The 21,827-nt window shown below is 34.6% G+C and overlaps 2 protein-coding genes across 2 annotated transcripts; both read right to left on the bottom strand.

Moving 5' to 3' along the window:
* Nucleotides 1-7,697: 7,697 nt before the first annotated feature.
* On the bottom strand, nucleotides 7,698-10,797 carry LOC128025334 (uncharacterized). Its single transcript, XM_052611583.1, has 8 exons — nucleotides 10,708-10,797; nucleotides 10,519-10,593; nucleotides 10,304-10,369; nucleotides 10,150-10,212; nucleotides 9,523-9,592; nucleotides 8,828-9,262; nucleotides 8,649-8,744; nucleotides 7,698-8,534 (listed from the first exon to the last, which is right to left on the bottom strand). The coding sequence occupies exons 2-8, from the start codon at nucleotides 10,591-10,593 to the stop codon at nucleotides 8,131-8,133; spliced, it is 1,209 nt and encodes a 402-aa protein (XP_052467543.1). The 5' UTR covers nucleotides 10,708-10,797; the 3' UTR covers nucleotides 7,698-8,130.
* Nucleotides 10,798-14,480: 3,683 nt separating this feature from the next.
* Nucleotides 14,481-21,513, bottom strand: LOC128025335 (pyruvate dehydrogenase (acetyl-transferring) kinase isozyme 2, mitochondrial). The gene is made up of 11 exons (XM_052611584.1): nucleotides 21,287-21,513; nucleotides 20,329-20,470; nucleotides 19,165-19,236; nucleotides 18,671-18,855; nucleotides 18,501-18,590; nucleotides 18,256-18,333; nucleotides 18,018-18,094; nucleotides 17,824-17,922; nucleotides 16,807-16,917; nucleotides 16,201-16,314; nucleotides 14,481-15,841 (listed from the first exon to the last, which is right to left on the bottom strand). Exons 1-11 carry the CDS (start codon nucleotides 21,402-21,404, stop codon nucleotides 15,698-15,700), a joined length of 1,230 nt encoding a protein of 409 aa, XP_052467544.1. The 5' UTR covers nucleotides 21,405-21,513; the 3' UTR covers nucleotides 14,481-15,697.
* Nucleotides 21,514-21,827: the final 314 nt, after the last annotated feature.

The following is a 21,827-nucleotide window of genomic DNA, read 5'->3' on the forward strand; positions in this document are numbered from 1 at the left end:
AACTATGAAAATTACTAGTATGCTGAAGACGTATTTAGACTTGACTTTCATCTGAATGATACATAAAAAAGCTGGAAGGCTCTGCCATGGCATGCTGATTATCAACTATTTAATCTGCAGTATCAGAGCCAGTGTCTGGGAGAAGTTGGAACATGGTCTAAGGCAGCACGAAAAGTGCAGATGATTGCCAAAAACTTCCCCAAGATCCTAGGGCAGACAAAACAACACTGCCATATAAAGTCATGCCATCGGTGCACATCAAATTAAGCTGTTATTTCAGAGTGCCCACACAAACTCTTGTTCAAAAAATGATGTGTAAAAAGTCATGAGCAGAGTTCAAATCATGTTGCAGTGTACAGTAGTTTTCAGCAGTCCTGACATTTTTAAAGAGCTTAAACCCTAAAACACAACTAAACAGACTAAAAAACTGCTTTAAATATTTTTGTTAAACGTTCTGTTAAAACTTTTCATAGAAATGCTGCAATTCCCAGGCTGACTATAAACAAAGCTTATTTCACTGGATAAAATGTATATTCATTATCCAAATGAGCTTTCCTTTGACATTACATATGTTCTTCCTGCATTCAAAGCAAACGGCCTTCAAAAGCCATCACATAAATAGGGATTTCCAGTTCAACAGCACTCTTGTTTATCACTCCAGAGGGCACAGGATGTAATTTGGCATCACATAACATGGTGCTCTTCCAGCTGAAGCCCCAGACACAGATGTGGAGACTGAAGAAGCAGGAAGCATGGCCGGGTCACACCCTCTGCAAATAACAAACTGCACACGCCAGCTCACCCAGAAAGGGAGAAAATCAGGCCATGTCTGAGATGTGGGAAAAAAACAGGCACCTTGTGCTTTTTGAGTCGCTGGAACCAATATGCTTCCCCTGTTGTTAACTAATGGCCAAGTTGTTTATTTGCATCCACATGGTGTTTGAAAAAATATTTTTTTAAGCAAATGTTGCATTATAATCAAAATGATGATCGAGTCACTAGGGATGTAACGATATCAAAATCTCACAGTACGATACAATTTCGATATTGACCTCACGGTACGATATTTATTGCGATATTGTGTAAATGCTCACGGTATTGTTAAATAGTTTACGATAGTGTTTGTGATGATAATAGCGAAAAATACTGACATTTATTCTGCATTGCCAGTCAACAGGTAATTTATTGTTGTATTTATGGATCCATGACAACATAAAACGCTGATCACATAGTGCTTTTAAAGTTCAAGTTGTAGTCAGGAACATCAATATTCTGTATGGTAATATTTGGTTGCATAACTGATTCTTCTGTACAATGTTCAAGTTAAGAAGCAACTAGAACAATTGTAAACAATAGGGAATTCCCTTAAAGTGCAAACAAAGATCAAGATAAGTCAGGTTTAAATGTGCAAGGCAAATAAAAGCAGCCTTTTAAAACTGGTATTTAGGAACATAACTTAAACTTAAATAAAATAGTCAGTATAAAAGCCTTTTAAAAAACACTGACCTATCATTTAGCTTATGTTCACGTTTTTCATCAGAAAGATCAAAATATCTACATTGCAAGGGAGAAGAGAAAAACAGTAAAAAAAATCCTTAACAGTCTGGCAAAAAGCCTTCAGAAAAACACTGAACTATCCTTTAGCTAATGTTCAAGTTTTTCTTTAGACACTTTCTTTTCCGCTACGAACTCCCGAAGTGATTAAAATGATTCGCGAACCCGCTTTGGACTCCCGAACTGACTCAAATGATTCGCGATCCCGCTCCGAACTCCCGAACTGATTCAAATGATTTGCGATCCCCAAACTGACTCAAATGATTCGTGAACCCGCTACGAACTCCCGAACTGATTCAAATGATTCATGATCCCCAAACTGACTCATGTTGCTTGTGTTTCCTGTGTTGTATCGCAGTTTACTGTGGCAGTGCTTGCACATAGTCCATTGTCTGTACACAACCTTCTCTCCTTTTTGCGTTTTTTGACCCGGCGAAACCAAAATGTTTCCAGACATCTGATTTAAAAGCTGCAGGGGCTGGCACAATCTCAACTTCGGTTTTGTTGTTTTCATCCAGTATCGCTGTCGGCCATGCTGGCTTGCTGTGAGCTTGTGTGGACAGCGTGCAATCCTATTGGCTTAACAACGGTTGCTGTGACGACGCAGCGCAAAGGATCATGGTATATGTAGTTAACAATGATTTGTTCCGCGGGACTGTGTTTATTCCTCTTGCTTTTTGGCGGAGACCTGTCCTTTTAATATTGTAACCCAACCACGACGATATCGAGACACGTTTACCACCGTGATCCCTACGAGTCACATGCCACTTAAACTGAGGCGAACACAGCGATCTGTCATGCCACATTAAAGAGCATGAAAAACATATTATTGTAAGACATATTGTTTGTATTTGCAATAAAACTGACAGAATTTAAAAGCTAAGACTTTGTTTTATATAAATGTACCAAAAGCAAAAGCAAGTATTCGAAGACTTATATAATCCCACATATATTCAAATTAGTTGGAAGGCCACCAGAATTTCTCCAGGTGCTCCCAATCCAGACCATTTGCATGTGCAATATAGCCTATACTCACAAAATATGATAACTTTAATCTTGTAATTGCTACTAGAGGTCGAACGATGTATCGGTTTTGCCGATTAATCAGCACCGATAGTTGATTGCTGGAACAATTGGTTATCAGCAAAAATCCATGCTGATAGTTTTCCGGCACCCATTGCTGGAGCAGCTGAGAAGGGCCGGTTTTCATGGTACACTGCAAGAGCTGCCTCTAGTGGTTGAAATCACTGACAGTATGTGCGGTTTGTTTACTGTGCGTTCACACCGCCGGCGTCGAGGGCGTTGAGAGCGTCAAAGCGGCCGGAAGTCATTCATTTTCAATGTAAGCCGGCATCGAGCAGCGACGAGGAGCAGCGGTGCGACTTGGCCATTGAGAGTGTCGAGGAGAGTTGAAATCAAGGCAACTTTATGGTAATGAGCTATGGGCAGCTATGGGTTGGGCAGCAACCAATCGGAATGTAGAAGTCCACCGCTTGAGAGGATTCCAGAGAACGCAGCTCCGACCATTAGTTCCCAAGCACAATGGAGGACAGGTTGATTATTGCTGTTTCAAGTTTGCAATTATCTATGAGGTGTCCCTGTTTGCGTACAGGGACATAGCGTACAGGGACATAAAAAATAAATTAAAAGTGATACGTTGACCAAGGTGCCTGATATTTGTTAATTTTAAGTAAAGGATCTTAATAGTTCGTCCACAACAATATGTAATGAGGTTAACTTATAACGTTACCCTCCTTGTGGTTAGTCTGCACGAGATCAACAAGCGTGTTTGCTTTGCGGCCACTTTAAATACAAAATAAGCATTCGATCTACGTCAGAGCGTCTGAGCGCTCACGAATCTTTCTGCAGCGTCGTGAGCAGAGCGGCAAGAGCGCTTTTTGACGCTCTCGACGCCGGCGGTGTGAACGCACAGTTAGACACGCGATGATGCACGCTGAACAGAGCAAGAAACTTCAGACCCAGATTTAAATGCAGCTGACAGATCCTGCCCTGCCACAGACAGCCATTCACATAGTTTTCAGTTAAACTACATTATATTAGCCTGAATTGTTGTTAACGTACATAATAAATTGTATGTTGAGCATTTTCATCAAAACGTTTGTCTTTCTGTGGCTCTAATAAAGTCTGTATGCTTCATTCATAGGGCAATAATATAGATTGCTCTTTCTGTTTGCTCCGTTTTTTTAAACACTGAACTTAAAACTTATCTATGCCTCATTGTTCATTCATGAAGTAAACTTGTGTCCGTTTGGTGGATAAATAAACTGTTTTAGTTCTAAAAGTTCCCCTAGACTCAGCGCTGGTTTTATTTTGATTAGATAATCATTAAGTGTTCAAGGATAGAAGCAGTTAAAGTGTGAGAGTATACATTGTGCTGGAATAATTACGCGTACGAAATCGCAAAATCCAATCATAAAAATGATTTCACAGTTTAGCGCGGAATGACGCTTGCGGTGATTTCAGCGTCTGCCGTCTCACTAAATGAGAATGAAAACACATGAACAACATCTCCAGAACTGCTCGAAAATCACTTCATGAGCATTTTACCATTTGATATGAACAAAAGCATCATATCACATGCACAGAATTGTAAAGGTATTCACGGCAACCCATCAAAATAAAAGTTCGGTTTGATTGAAAGTCTATTTTTTCAGTAGAATGTACATAGCATACTACTAAAATGAAACAGACATTTTTTTTTAAGGAATAATCACAAAAAAAATTCTTCCATGTTTTAATTTTAATAGTAAACCCCCTTTGTTTGCCAAAAAGTTTGCTTAATTTTCAGTAATTAAAAGATAAATAAAAATTAATGTTTCATGCCTTGATTTGATAACAATAAAAATTTAAATACACACAGAATTTTTAAGGGGACAAAATCATTAGGCTTCTATAAGAAAAAAAATTATTAATTAATTAAGTTGTTTTATGTGTTCAAATAATTATACATACTAAAACACAGAATTTGGTAACAATCAAAAATATGGTGAAAAAATAAAATAAAACATAAAACATTCATAGGGCCCTAAAAATGTAATTTTTAAAAAACTTTTATTAAATTGATGTGAAAATTTATGGTTTTAATTTCATGGTTTTAATTAATTTGACTTGCTTTATGATTAATAAACTTTAATTTAACTATTAAAAAGGAGTGGAGAAAAATTTTAATAGAAAAAACAGAATCCAAAAAAATTGAAATGGAAATAACGGAATTTGAAAAAAAAAAAAAAAAGAATTTAGGAAAAAATAAACGGATTTCAAAGGGCCCAATTAGAGTGGGTAATTACAACATTTACTATTATTATTATTATTATTATTATTATAACTACTACTACTACTACTACTAATATGGTTCAGTACTGTTTTTTTTGTTTTTTGTTTTTTGTTTTTTTATAAAGCACTATTTTAGTTTTTGTTTAGTATTCATTATAAAACTATTGGTTAATTGATCGGTATCAGCCAGTGTGGTCCAACCTTTGTATCTGCAAAATCCACTATCGGTCGACAATTTAATTCTTGTAATATTGACTTTAATAGTGTACTTTGGATTGTGTTCTGAAAATATTTTGACTTTATTCTCAAAATATTAACTTACAACTTTCATTTCACAATGTTTATTTTTTACATGGCACTAAAATGCTGTTGTACAACATAAATTATAGAAATAAATTATATATTTATATATATATATATATATATATATATATATTATAGAAAATAATTTTAAGCAGTAATCATGATTTTCAGTATTACTCTTTTTACTGTATTGTTACTGTAGCATAAGACATGAAAACATGAAATATTCTAACTGACCTAAATCTTTGAACAGTAGTGATTATGGTTTTAAAAAGCAGCTCAACTTTATGACTGACTTCAATTTCAGTGGTATATACATTTTGAAATTATTATTATTATTATATCTTATTATGTACTCCCAAAAATATATACCTCAACTACCTGGAAAACACTACCTTTACTATAACCAGAACTATAAGTTAATTAAGTGTCATTGTAAGAAAACAACATATAGTTCACTATCACAAGAGACATTACAGAGAAGCGATATTGTGATTTTATGACATTGTTATATATTAACCATTAACGAAAAAGTGCCGACTTGTCAAAATACATTCACCTTTGTTTTATAAGAACCTGCAAGTCATTTATTGACACTGTGCTGATTAGGAAATGTAATCCACATCAACAAAAACATAAAACACAATAGCAGGATATCCAGTGCAAACTTGTTGAACAAGAAGGCTCATCAGAGGGGGGTGGTGCCATGGCCAACACACCTCTAAAGCTTTCATACAGTACTCTTCTGGCTCAGCAGGTGCAGCAAGTTGTATTAAGTTATTTATTTATTTATTTTTTTGTATTATTTATTATATATATTGAGATTCGACTTGAAAATCCAAAGCAAAAATACAGAATACAGGTGTCACTATAAAAGCACGTGGCAACTGGGATCCCAGTGGGTGAATTATCTTACCTGAGTTTGAGGTTGCCCATAAACTCTTCCGAAGACACATTGTCCAGAAGAACAAAGTCCGCCTTTCCGAACTCCAAACTTTCGTGCTCTGCCATATTAACGCCTTAGTAATAAAGAAATGCCTAAATGTAAAGCTAACTATTAAATATACCACGAATAAACAAATCACTTGAATAAACAAGTCAATTTGACAACACCAAACCGGAGGTATAACGCATCTCCATTCATTTGTTTACATTTGCCTAGCGCGCTACTCGTCGGCTTCTTATCATGTTATTAGTAAATGATTAAATAAACAAACATTGTTTATTAATAGGCTGTTGTCGTCTTTCCAAAGACTGAAATTCCTAAAGCTACACGCTCCTCGGTCGCCTTCAGACAACTTTTCGAGACTCCCGGTGTTTAGTGATAGTCCGCTACATCGAGCGTCGCACCTCTCATCCGTTTTTCCACGAGCTTCACTCGTCTCGCCTAAACATACAGTGGCTTCGGTATCCTGCCTGTCTCGCCGAAGCCCCTCCCCTGTTGGGGCGCGAGCTAACCCGTTCGCGCTTACCTCAAAACATCACAAAGGTAGATTAGATACGTTTAGTGTCGAGTCGACTATGGCCAGCAGCAGGCTATTCACATCTCTTACCTAAACCTATCAACTTTTTTTTTTGTTTTGTTTGTTTGTTACTAGCAGGCTACCTATTTTTATCACGTAGGCTAACCCAAAATTTACAACAATCATAAACTAGTCAGAAGTGAAACTTGCGCTGAACTCAATTCGCCATAAAATTAAACAGCGAAAATGTGCGTTAATGCTAAAATCATTAGCCAAAGTTAACATTAAAATGATCAGTAATTTTAAGGTGGTTGTCACATTTGAATTGTGCAAAGTTAGCATTTCTTTTAGACTAGTCATCATCGATGAGTTTTGAATATCCCTGGAATGTCCGTCTCATCTCTGGCCATATAAGGAAATGGATAAAATACCATTCGAGTGAACTGTCTCAGGGTGGTTCTGCATTTTACTTAATTACAACAAATCTGACAACAGAACTAACCAAAACCACATTTACAGGTGCTAACATGCAAGCACAATAATGGTTAAAATTGAAGTTAATAAAACACATCTAGCCTACTTTCTTAAGTGATTTCGTCATGACACGTGCTGTCAGCATGTCTGTAGTGACCTCAAGACACAAGGTGTTTAAGTTTAATGAGGACTGAAGATCATGTTGCTCTTTGCAGTTATCAGTGGCCAAGTGACATCCTCCCTGCTTAAACACAATGGGAGGACTCTGCTGCCCCCACCTGTGTCTCTATGAGACTGGGACTATTATAAATACTATTCCTGAAAGTTACATAAAAGATTTTCATAGTACTTATCTACTACAATTACATTGATAATAGTGTAAAAGAAAAAACAAAAGTTGTTAAAAAAAATATTTACACAAACTTATTTTTTACAAAAGATAAAAATGTTTATATTGTATTATATATTATTGATATCAGTAATATATGATATTTTAATTATATAAAAAATTTATACTATAAAATGAATATTTGTTGATAATATTACTTACAAAATATAACAACTTTAAATATAATTAAAAATATTACATATAAACAAGACAAGAATGTTTCATGATCATTTTTAATTTAAAAAAAAACAATGTAAGAGTATATTCATTTGGAAATATATCTTTCAGCAAGGGATTTTGACAAATGTTGTTTTATTTTACAGTATTATTATTGTTTTTGTAATAATTATAAGTATTATGTGTACACACACACACACACACATAATAATAATGACAAAAAGTTGTTGTTTAGTCTAAAATTCAGAAGATTTATGGCAAAGTAATGTTTATAGAAAAAATTTAAGGGTTAAAAAAGTTAAGGGTATTTGCAAGTCTCAGCAAGACATGTTTAAAGATAGTTAAAGCAATGCATAAACACATATTTTACCATTGTGTATATTACATAAGTCAATCCAACTAGTTGGTACTATTAAATTGACCTATAAATAAACTATAAATGTTCAGATTTTTGTCTCAGATGACTTTAACATTCCTTTATATTATTCTCTCCATAAGCAATGAACCACCAAAAACGATGGTGTTGGATGCACTACTGGCCCAAGAGCGGCCGCGGTTATGGCTCACATAAACCGTAGCACCCTTGCGCAGTGTCGTCATGTAGGTAGAGAGATTCCCAACCGAGCTGTTGCCCTGAACATTACTATGGGACATAGCCACAGAGTAATTATTCACAACCAGCCATAGATCAGTTGCCCCATTCCCTCCATTCTGTGTGGAAAAGAAGAACTGATAGACGCCAGAAACTGGAGCTTTAAATATCCCGGTGCGAGTGTCGAAAGCCTTGCCTTGATTCACATACACTTTCCTGTACATAATCCTATTCACTTTTCCTGAGATGCTGGCCGGGTGGGTGACAAAAAAATGGACGTTTACTTTAACTACAGGAAAGAAAATGCAGCATTATTTTCCTTAAAAGGTAAATAATTGTAATAATAAGTACTACATTTCACAGTGTTTAGTCATTTAAATACTGATGAAGAAAAATTACTCACTTCTCAGTTGGTTTTTCTTACACATCCAGGTGATTTTGTTGCTGCTGATGCAAGACTCAGTTTTTCTGCACTTTCCACAGACAATCGTGTTAATATCTGAAAGTATGGTGTACAACAGTCAATAGCTTATATATAAATACCAAAACTTTATCTGAAAATCCATGTACACCATATCTTACCTGCACAATATGCCATATGGCAAGCTACGGGTTTGACAAACTTGTAAACGTAGTAGTTTCCCCTACATGCTTTCACTTGAATGGGAGGAGATTTGAACAAACAGCAGTTGTTTTTCCAGTTTCCACACACCTGGCGGGTGACAACCCCGTCTCGTTTCCGGGGATGATCTCCGACGAGCCACAGTGGAGCGTGCGTGCCACACATCTCTTTCATCACACACCTCTCAGGCATCTGAATGGGCTTCCCATGATAGAAGAGACGGTACCACCCCTTCCACTGGACACGACGGTCACAAGTAACATACTTGCTGGTGTAGTTTGAGGCTCTCCAGGCTTGGTCCAACACTGTATAGTGATAGCAGGGGTCAAGGGCCTCATGACTGTCTTCATCTCCATCTCCATCCTGGGTGAGGGTATACAGCAAATGGTTGCTGCCTGTTAAAGACAGACATAAATAGTCCTTTTTTGATGAGAAAAAAACTGGATAGTCATGAAACAAGTGTGTCCAAACTCATCAAAGTAATTCATTGATATGCTCACATTTTTTATCCTTTGAATAATTTTTTCGAATGATTTATTATTTCATAGTATTTAATATGAATAATATGAATTTAATATGAAGGTTTCTTTCTTTCTTTCTTTCTTTCTTTCTTTCTTTCTTTCTTTCTTTCTTTCTTTCTTTCTTTTTAACTTACCTGTTTGTAGTGATGTCAAATTCATCTCCACATCTGTATCAATAGGCTTTTGTGAACAGTCTGCAAATGCCTACAAAAAAAAATCATATTAATTTCTGAAGAAAATCATTTGTCTCACAGTAGGATCATTTTTTGACATTGAAATGTACATTTAATGGAACAATTAATTTGTAGGTAACACTCTAGAATAATGGTCCATTAGTTAATGTTTGTTAAATACTTTAATTAACATGATCCAAGCAAGAACAATCCTTCTACAGCATTTATTATTCTTAGTTGATGTTAATTTCAACATTTACTAATGCATTATTCAAATTAAAAGTTGTGCTTGTTAAAATTTAGTTAATGCACTGTGAAATAGCATGAACTAACAATGAATAAATGCATTTTCATTAACATTAACAAAGATTAATAAATACAGTAATAAATGTATTGTTCATTATTTGTTCATGTTAATTAATGAATTAACTAACATTATCTAATGGGCCATTATTCTAAAGTGTTACCAATTTGCATATATTATTCATAATATATTATTTTTTGTAACTTTTGTTTGAAACTTTTTGGAAATCTTTCTTTCTTTCTTTCAACCAGCAAAAAGTCTTGAATTATCGTCTTTCATTTTACCTGGCTCAAAGCTTCTTGCTTTTGTATCATTACTGCTTGTTCATGTTTCAAGCTTTCCATCTCCTAAATAAAAACAAAGAAAAGTTGCTTATACCACTCTCCCATTAGATACTGAAATGCTTAGAACACAAAAGCATTTTAGATTCACCAGTACCTTATATACAACAGCAAGTTGCTCCTGCAAAGGCTGGTCAACCATAGTCCAAGCTCTGAATGTATACTGGAAGACAGTGCAATGAAATATAATGAAATAACGCTCTCTGCTACATAGCACAGTTACTGTGCAAAGAAAATTATAATGTGAGAATATTGTAAAATGTTGGTCTTATTTTTTTGTACTGTTATTATATTATCCAGATTAATGCTTACTGAAATATCTCTGTTTGCAGCGTCGGCTGCACAGACAACCAGCACGGCAAACACTTGAACGCATAAGGAAAGCATCTAAAAGTGAGAGTAAAAAAACTGCATTAGACTTTGTATTATTTATCTATATAAATATTTGTAAATAATAACTTGAGGTTTTCAGATTTTTAATTATAAACATTTGAAGCTTACCTTTTCACAAAGAGCAGATCTCTTTGCGTTATGTAACTCAACTATATAGAATAGAGTTTATATACTGCACCGTATAATGGGTGGACACTACTGCCATGCAAAAGGAAGTTTCTGGTTTGACTTTCACACCAATTTTCTCTTACATGAGACTCTTCACAAATAAGGTGCTAACATGCACATGAAAAATGGCCACAGGCAGTTTTTGAGCTCATGAGGTCAGCAAAAAAAATTATTGTGCAAAAATCTATTTGCATATGTATAGGCAAAATATTGAAATAAGTTGCATGAGTCAAACTTGTAGAATGCCAATGTAAAACAATAACAAAAATGCATTAAAATATTTAAAAGAGATCAAGATCGATTACTAGGTTAATATTTTACACTTAACTGTGTATAAAAACTAAACTCTTCTTTGTTTTAATTTTTTTTTTTAAATCAATTAGCTTTTTATGCTTGACTATGTTTTATTTATGAATTACCAAGTTAACCCTTACTTAAACTCACATTGCAATTTAACAAGTTATTTGACGGTTTGAGTTATGCCATTGCAAGTATCATTCAGAAACCACATGTTAAGTGGTTAAAGCAAAAAAAAAACAAAAAAACTATTCTTGCATTATCAGCAGAATAGTGACAAAGCCTAAAAAGTAAAAAAATAAATAAAAATTGTGCAACACATGCATTGTGCATTTTGTTTAAACATAGTATATTAAATAACACTTTAAATATGGCATGCTTTGCTGTCTGATGTGTTAGCACAAATGCATTTAGATTTCTATGAGATTACTTTAAAAAGATGTAAAAGCAACGAAAAAAGTTTTCAAAATTACCAGCTGGGAGAAATACACCCACTGAGGAAGATCTAAAGAGTAGCAACAAAGCATAAATGATAGAGAGTAGGAAATAATTTAATGGAAAATATGCACAGTGAGTGAAAGATGCGATTGCTTTGACTGGTGCAAATGACTGCCAGTGTCTGGGGAAAGGATGCAGTAAGCTCTTGAAATAATAATCAGTATTTGCACCACCAAAAGTCACCACTAGGTGGTGACCTCTAACTTATCTCAAAACATTGGGTTTTACAATTATACTAACTATCCACTTTATTTAAAAATATAATGGTGAATTTGTCTTATTGCTGAATGATCACAAACCAATAATGAATAATATTTATTAGTCTAGTCCACATTATTGTCTTTGCTGAGAATTTTTTGCACCCTTTTTTATATTGTATATATTGTTCAATTTTATTGATGTATTGTTGTACTGTTGTATAACAGATTTCATGAGAAAAATGGAAGTAATGCATTTTACTGGTGGCTTATTAAGTGAAAAATAGGTATAAAGATGTTGCTAAAGCGGTTCTCTAAGGTACAAAAGCTAAAACATGCATTTGTGTATCGTTTTTACAACTAAAGATATTAGTTATAACTTAAAATTGCACATAAGTGCCTAAAATGTACATACTAATACTTTTAGAAAGGTTACCACAGTAGTGATAATTTTGTACCTTTTATTATGAGTGTTCAGAGTTCTTTTAAATAAACTGAATCCACTCTTATCTCATCTGGGCATATTAATGGAATAGAGTCACCAGAACAGTGTGCTTTCTGGCTCATTCCTTAACTGTAAAAACTATGCCACACATCGTTTGGTAATGCATTGAAGCATTTGGCAGTAACTTCAGCTCTCACTGTCAGCAGAGCAATGAGCAATCAATTGTGTGATTAGATAAGTACAGTCCAGTCAGTTCAATAGTCCACCCAGGAAAACTATGTTCATGTTTTGATGTGAATCACAGGCCTCAGCCTTTTTTACATACAGTAAGCAGGAGACATCAGTAAACAGCCCTGGGGAATGTCATGCCAGAATGAGAACAGCTGCCTGGAAAAAAAACAGTTATATATGTTTGCATACATTACCCCACCTGCTGCACATGTGCACTCCGTTGTTTACGGCCTGCTTTGAGGGTTGTACTTTTCCTATCAAGGTTCCTGGAATTGTAGCCTATATGGTTACTCATTGCTATTCTCGCACGTCTCTGAAGATTGTAGCACATGAGGGTTCAGTCTTTAACAGCTATGTTACAGGGCACTCTATGGAGGGAAGCCATCTGTTTGAGGTTTTGGAGTGTGTTTCTTTTAATGCTTCGATACCCATGCAGTCTTCGGCACCTTTGTGGGTATATAAGGCAATTAAATCTATGAAGCACAAATATTACTAGGGAATATCAGTAAAATGCATCAGAAAAGTTAATAAAATTAGTATTTACTTAACCTCATGTTGCTCCAAACCAGTACAACGTTCTTTTAAAAGAAAAGAATTTGAGTAATGTCTCCAATGTTGTTGTCCTTCCAGTGAAAGTCAATGGGGTCCAAAACAACATCAGATTTTTCTTTGTATGGACAAAACACTGAGACTTTTTTGAAAATATTTTCTTTTGTGTTTTACAGAAGAAAGAATGATATGAGTGTGAGTAAAGGCCAGTGCACACCAAGAACAATTACTATATTAGCATCCCCACCAACAGATGATTCAGTTTATTATATTACAGTTTTAGTACATTATATCAAGGTATTTAAAGTGTGGTGGATTCTGATTGGCTGTTTTTATTGTTTATCAGTTAGAAAAAAAAAGCTCTGAAATTGATTCTAACAGTATCACTACTGTGGCACTATCATTGTAGCCTTGGTGTGAACAATATTCTAACAAAGTCAAAACTATTAGACAGTCATAACTATTGCATAAATTTTGAAGGATAATCCATTAAGAACAAAGTAGTCTCTGTGGGCACAAAATGATCCTGATGTTATTTTCACATTCAGCAGGAAGCAATTTAGTTCTATAACTGTATATCTGACCTTCATTTACTGCATGACAAACGTGCCAAGTTCAATGTTTCTTCCAGGCTGTAACCTCTGACCTCAAGTGGTTTGTTGTGTACTATGAAATGTAACCTTTGCCTTACTGGGCAAAGGATCAATGTGTAGTATCTTGACACCCATCAATCATCTTTGAAAACATGCTTGAAAATGTATGCATCCTCAGGCAATCTAACATCTAGAATGATGTTTCTTTATCAGAACAGTTTTAAAGAAATTTAGCATTAGATCACTTGCTCACCAGTGGATCCTTTTTAGTGAATCTGTGCATTACAATGATCCACAAGTAACCCACATGACTCCAGTTCATATGTTAACATCTTGAGAAGCAAAAAGTTATTAAGAGCATTTTGACTTTAAACCAATGCTTATTGCCAAAATACCAGTCCTTAATCCATGATCCATAACGCTTCCAGTGGAAAAGTTGCTTTTGAAGTGTAAATTTCTGAAGTGCATATTTCTGATTCAGATGAGACTTTTTCACTGGAGAAAGCAATGTTATAGATATAAGCCAGAAGCAAACAGTTTGGAGTTAAAAATGTCTTGATGGATTTGTTTCTTATAAATGCATTTTTTTATTATTATTATTCACAAGACGTTAATTGATGGACTGGAGTGGATTATTTTGGTGTTTTTAGCTGTTCTGAACTCTCGTTCTGATGGCACTCATTCACTGCAGAGAATACAATGGCAATTAAGTTATATAATTTCTCAAAATCTGCTCTGAAGAAGAAACTCATCTACATCTTGAATTGCCTGAATGAGAGAACATTTTTCACTTAGATGGGTTAAATAGATATCAAAAATTCTGAGTATGGGTCACCATACTTGGCCACATGTCTCTTCACTCACTCATTCAATCTTTAACTCATAAATGACTACACTGCAGTGTAAAATTTCTCAATTTTTTTTTATTTAAATTCTATACACATAATATGCTTAACATGAAAAAACTTACAAAAATAAAGTTTAGCTTTTGAAGGGAAACATGACAAAAAGCAAAATATAAATACACAAAATAATGGTCCTTACATGTAAGGTTGTATGGTGCAAGTTCAAAGCAAATGGTTGGTTTAATACAGATCCAATACTGTTCTCAAATGAGACGGCGTAAAATTAGAAGCTCTGATTTCATGCTGTATAATATTCACAGAGAACTAGTGGCCAAAGGCCCACAAAACTGAAAAGGCCAACAGCTGAGCAAAGGTTGTTGAGTTCACAAACTAACGTCAGTCAATGAGGTAGCTAAAATACTTCCACATGTTTAAGAATAAACATGCACAAAACACTGTGCTTGAAATGCTCTGTGCATATAAGTTGTAAGTGTTTCAAGTTTAAATCAATGAGATTACTTGTACATTCTAACTACTGCTTAACAAATTTACATCTATGATCCCCTTTTAGTGCCTTAAACTGTAGTATAAGGAAAATGCCAGAGAACAAATTGACATATTTGGCCACACATTAATAAGTCACAGTTATGGCCTCCAATGATCTCTTTCTCTTCTGGCCATTCTGATTAGGAATACTTCTACAGCAGCAATCAATTTCATGTTGTGTTCCTTGATTTCAGAATTACTAATATTAATTCTAATTAACTAATATTAAAACTTTAACATAAATGGTTTGATATCATTTAACATCATTGGTTGCATATTGTTTTTTATCACTCCTTCCTGGCCCTTAATCTCTGAATTCATGTATTCTTAAGTTTCTTGGCACACGCCTGTTGTTATGTGCTGGTTCAACTAGTCTAGATGGCTCACTTCTCCACACTGGAACTTCCACTTGACAGTCTTCCAAAGGAAGAGCAGTTCAGTGCAGATTAACTTGGCACTTTGTCCCACTTCATACTGTATGAGTCAGTAAGGTTTGCAGGTAACACTGTAACAGAGCCTAGTTTCTCAAACCAACCAAAAGCTAATGAAACAGTCATGGTTCAGAGGAAAACTAATCACATGCGCTATCTAAGGTATTGCTGAGAGACTATGTGGCTTCACAGTGAGTGGTGAGCTGGGGCTCGGCCATTTAGACACTATGGCCAACCGTGTTCACTCATGTCAGTCGGTCATAGAACTGTCATGTATCCTTCCTGAAGCTGCTCCTTTTCACTTGGACAATCTGAACACGGCCAGATCCAGAGGTTCTCGACTGGGGACACACCAGTCATCTGCCCCCTGCGTGACTTCATAGTTCCGTCGAGCTGTCTTATTAAACACTGGGAGTCTCTCGACTGAGTCCGTGGATAAAGCCTGTGGAGAAAAACACATGATTTCATCTGTAAGAACACAATGCAAAGTATTATCTCATTTACAACAAGTTTCCAGCATTTTTAAACCGTAAAAAAAAATGTGTTACAAAGATTTTCAAGGAGCTCTCCACTTTTTACAAAAAATAGGCTAATTACATGATTGTGGACCTTTATACAGCACATGCTATTGTAAAGATAGACTAAAATGACGAGACTTTTAGTCGACTAAAACTTGACTAACAAAAAAAGATATGTGAATGACTAAATATGACTAAAACTAACAAGGACTAAGACTTAGACTAAATTAAAAAAACATAGTGACGAAAAAAGGTGACGAAATTAACACTATTTAAAATGTACCTTCAAGTGAATGACTGCATCAGTGCCATGGCCCTCCATAGAGTATAGCTGAAGATCACCCTGGAAGTACTTGGCGTAGAGTCGAGAAATGGGCAACCCATAACCAAACCCAGCCTGTAGACAAAATGTGGCCAAATTTATAAAAAAGGCAGTGTTGCAAGTACCATTGAGATATTCCTATTATTAATATTTAGTATTTATTTGTACATCTTCAGTTGTTATTTTTATATATATATATATATATATATATATATATATATATATATATATATATATAGTGTTTGTATTTAATAAGCCAGTTTCAGTGCGTTATTTTAGTGCATTAAGATAAACAAAATGAAAATGATAAATTGTGCCTTTTTGTAAACTAGCTGAAATACAAGCTAGTTGCTGAAATACACAGCAACGTCATATAAATTCCTGCAAATGTCCCTCACACTTTAGGATATAATAATTATTTCAGTTAATGCTTATTTTATTTCAAGTAACAAAAAAAGTTATGATTTTAGTTTTAGTTAAATATAATAATCATTTAAAGTGGACACTTTAAAACGATGTACCTTGCAATCCTATTTGTATTTAATGTGTAATGCAGTGAAGTCTCACCAGGGGAGCCCTATGCTTATCATCTATCTGGGGTTTTGGTGCCGTGGAGTACATGTAACTGAAGAGATTCTCCATCTTCCTGAAAGGTACTCCACCACCTCGGTCACTCATCTACAAAGGGATAGATGACATTGTTAGAACAAAAAAAAAAAAAGAGAAAAAAAATGAGTGAGTGAATTAGCACAAACAGAAAAAAAATTAGTTAACAGTGATGGGGCGAGATGCCAGACAGACAGACAGGCACTAGCCGTGACCCTGACCCTGATCATGACTGGTTAGCATGTGCAGGACTCAAATCAGCATAGTCAAGGTGACCAAACAACAAGGTCAGTCTGCTTTCATGTACTATGTTATGCAACAGCATGTGTTTCACTGATGGGGAAATGACTGATGGCTCTAGTAACATCAGACTAGAATCACATGAACAACCATAAGGTAAAAAAAAAATTACAATTCAATTATTACAATATAAATATTTTTTTATTAAATAATTTAAGAGCAATACATATGCAGGGATACATCTCACCACAATATGTATATAATAATATTTTAGTATAGTTTCATAATTTAATAAATAATTAAGCTTATGTTATGGATATGTTATTGCAATTAAACATACTCATTCCATCACTGCAACAAAATGAAAATCTCATTATTGTAATCTAAATATATATATATATATATATATATATATATATTTGTTTTTTTTTGTTTTTTTTATTATTATTATTATTATACATTTTTACTTCTACATCATTAGTATGTAAGCATACATTAATTTATGCTAGTTTAAATAAAAAAATCAGTCGCATACTTGAATGGAAACAAGAATAATAATCAATCATTTAAAATAATTTGAAATTAAACCAAGAATATCAGAATTAAAAACACAAGAATGAAAATTCACTGGAAAATTTTCTGAATTGTCATTAAAATGTCTAAATTTTTATTTTAGCACAACATCCTGTAATAATGCTTCTGTGAACAAATCATTCCAGTCTTTCAAATTAAAATGACCTTTATAGTGAGGTCCTCTCCTCCTATAGCCACCATAACTTGAATGGGTGGAAGATTACAGCCTTCATTATGGTTCTCAATGGTCGCCCTCATTGCATTCTGGGGAAAGAAGCATATCGTCATGACAACATCCAACTTGCCTTAAATAAACAGCATTGTTTCAGGACTGAAATATGAGATGGGCTACAGCTCACCTTGAACAGTTCAAATAGCATATGGTACAGATGGGAAGGCACGTACACTATGTTAATAGGCTGGTTCCTGTTATTAGCTGTAAATAAAAGAACAAAGTCACAGTGTAAATATTATCTATAGCTGCTAAAACATATTATCACTGCTCAAAGTGAACCAACAGATGGAATAAATTTAGTATCAGGTGTCTTACTCAGCCTATTTCTTGTGACTATCTACGCTAGATATTCCCGTTCTTACTGTTAAGTTCTTGAAGCACCAGGTCAGGTGAGCTGAGGTAGTACTGATCACACCGCATCTTGGCACTTTCATATGCGTCTACATGAGAAAAAAATAATGGCAATATTTTAGAAACATAAAAGAGTGTATGTGTATTGACTAAACAAATAGGCCACTGATTTCGAGAAGCACATCTGCAACAAACTCCCACTCTACATGTCTGTGGTATTATCAGATTGAAAGTAGATATATTTTGCATACTATACCTTTAACAACTTCTGCCACCTGACAATGAGGGTCTATGCTGCCAATGGTATTGGGGTGAACTGGATTTGTGGCACCATCAAATACAAGAGCTGAAAAATCAAGTAAAACAACATAAATACAAGCAACTTCAGAAACGGGAATTATTATTTGGTCTGAAAATGATGCCTACTGTGCTGGTTGATGAGCATTCTGATTGATATCCGACTCAAGTAGAAACGGTCCAGGAAATACTGAATATTCTGATTAGTGACTGGATCTTGACCAAATACTTCTTTATATTCAATCACACCCTGGGCCATGGTGGGTAAAACATCATTGTGCCTGTTTCGGATGTTTACCAGAGCATTCACAAACCTGTGTGCATATTCAAGAGTGTTAAAATGTGCAATAAACAATGAAGAACTGGGTCATATTTGACCCCAAAATCAAAAGGAAATGAATAAAAAGTATTTTTAACTAAGAAACAATTGCCATGAAAATAAATGTGAAATGTTTATATATATATATATATATATATATATATATATATATATATATATATATATATATATATATATATATATATATATATATATATATAATATCTTGTTTTTCATTTGATGTTGAGGTCAATCGTAAAATGTGTGTTTTTTTTTTTCTCTGACCCATTTCATTTCTACTTACTCTTCTAATATACTTTGGTCATCTGGACTTTTCTCCAAGTATTCCAAGATCTCCATCAAACTCTGTACATACCTTAGCAGACAAAACAAAAGTGGGATTGAATTTGCGTGAAGAAATGTAATAATATTAAAACAAATTAAACTCTATATGAGCACTGTATTCAGGGAGAAATATGTTTATCCAGTGTTTTCAGAACATTAACTCTTCTTGACACAGCAACGTCATATAAATTCCTGCAAATGTCCCTCACACTTTAAAATACGCTCTGATGTGAACTAAATGTGTGACTCTGGACCACAAAACCATTCTTAAGTTGTTGGGATATTTTCAGCAATAATTAAAAAAAGATTGTATGGGTCAAAATGATTGATTTTTCTTTTATGCCAAAAATCATTAGGATATTAGTAAAGATCATGTTCCATGAAGATATTTTGTAAATTTCCTACCATATATATATAAAAACTTAATTTTTGATTACTAATATGCATTGCCTAGAACTTCATTTGGACAACTTTAAAAGTGATTTTCTTGGTTATTTCTTAATTTGATTTTTTTCTTTTTTTGCATCTTCAGATTCCAAATTTTCAAATAGCTGTATCTTGTCCTATCATAATAGACCATACATCAATGGAAAGCTTATTTATTCATCTTTCAGATGGTGTATAAATCTCAATTTCAAAACCAATTTGGTTTTGTGGTCCAGAGTCCCATGCATAAATATATACAAATTGCAAATCTGAGATTTTGGAAAAGATAAATGGTAAACATATTACCCCATTTCACAGAAGCATCTACAAGAACATTAACCTAATATAAAAAGTCTCATAGCACGCATATTAATTGAAGACTTTTTTTTTTGGCTATGTCTGAGTTTCCAAGCTTCCTCTCTTCCTAAAAAGCATCAACAAGCACGAGGTAGTGAAAGTAGCACAAATTTCACAGCAGAATCCCTCCTTGAAGAAGAAGTGTAGCTCCCACCCTGACGCTCACCAAATTCAGAGTTTGGCGAAGTCTCAAGTAGACCGTGGAGTTTACTTGTCATATTAAACATAAACACCACGTTTCTGGCCATCTAATTGCCTTATGAACAATATGTCATTTTTTTTAACAAATCTGGTTAAAGTAAATCAGATTATAAATGCAGTAAAATGTAATATAACTCACCAGCTTTGAACCATTTGTACAGAAGGAGTGGTAAGTAATCTTTTAGGAAGCAAGTTGATTTCTTTCATGATGTTGGACAGACGCACGGGCAGCTCTTGTCTCAGGAAAACAAAAGACGTTTTCTCACATGCGTTGGTAGAACCTGGACAAAGGTAATGTAAGAAATAAATAAGGCACCATGGTAAACACATGTGTTCTAAATATTAATTAGTATATTTGTATGCGACTTGGACTAAAGTGTAAGCACATTGCTTATGAATAATGCAATTATTGTGCATAAACATCGCAGTGATTGCAAACATACCAACAGAGGTTAAATGATGTAACATTGCACCTATGAACAGTATGTTGGGAATTCCGAGTCAATTCTTTCGAATCGGTTCTTTCGAACAGTTCATTTAAAGAACCATTTTAGAAAACGGATTGAGCCATAAAGTAATTCGTTTTTGACGTGCTGTAAAAAGATCAAATACAACGTTTTATGTTCTCCATTTCTGCTGTTAATCCTTTTAAACAATTTGGTAGTTCTTGGTTTAATCCAAATTCTCTTAATATCAGATCAGTTTTCAGGTTGAAAATATATAGTTCAAATGTATAGTTCAGTCAGAGTCATAAAGAAAGTCACTGAAAAGATCCGAATCAAAGAACAATTTGTTCCCGAATCGGACATTCTGTAGATACACACAGCTGGTAGAGCAGTACCAAATCATTTCTGCATCAAACATTTAAATAACACGCAATGCGGTTACATCGTCATTCACGCGATCATAACGTACTATGGTGCAAAATAATAATATGAAGTTGCATTAATACAACCGTCTATTCTGCATCTAACCACACACGGCCACTTTCATGGGCAATGATAATAAACAGCGTTTAAATGAAGCTATTCCTTATCAGTCTAGGAATGCATGCGATTTTATAAATGAACAAATAACACAGTAGAAAAAGCACTCACCAAAATCCAAAAACTGTTTCATAGAAAGTGGAGAAGGTGAAAATTTCGAGAAGTGTTCAATGTGTTGAGGCGCACTGGCCAATGCAACATTCTTCATTATAAACCTGACGAGCTTCATTTCGATGACTGGGTCGAAACCGAGAGATATAGCCTATCAGGTGCAGAAATCCCGTTTTTTTAGTGTTTAATAATACATGTACTGCTATGTGGGCTATATGATGCAGCTGTTCTTCCAAGAACACTCAACAGCCAATCATAGCACGAGGTTCCTATTACTAATACAGATCCGTCCAATAGCATGTGGAGGCGGGGCCCCGTGCTGCTCATGGCCCTATAAATATAAGGATTCAGTCAGGGTCATCATAAACACGTGCGCGTCATGACAGAGTAGGCCTGTTCCATCCAAAAATGTGATGATCATTATGAAAATCATTAAAGCCATATGAATATCAGAATGGCAAGTATTGCATTAATAATAATGTAGGCTACCTATTAATTTGACCTCACTTTACAAAATCTCTAGTAATATTGAAAATTTTTG

Source organism: Carassius gibelio, chromosome A12, assembly GCF_023724105.1.
Source record: "Carassius gibelio isolate Cgi1373 ecotype wild population from Czech Republic chromosome A12, carGib1.2-hapl.c, whole genome shotgun sequence".
NCBI lineage: Eukaryota > Metazoa > Chordata > Actinopteri > Cypriniformes > Cyprinidae > Carassius > Carassius gibelio.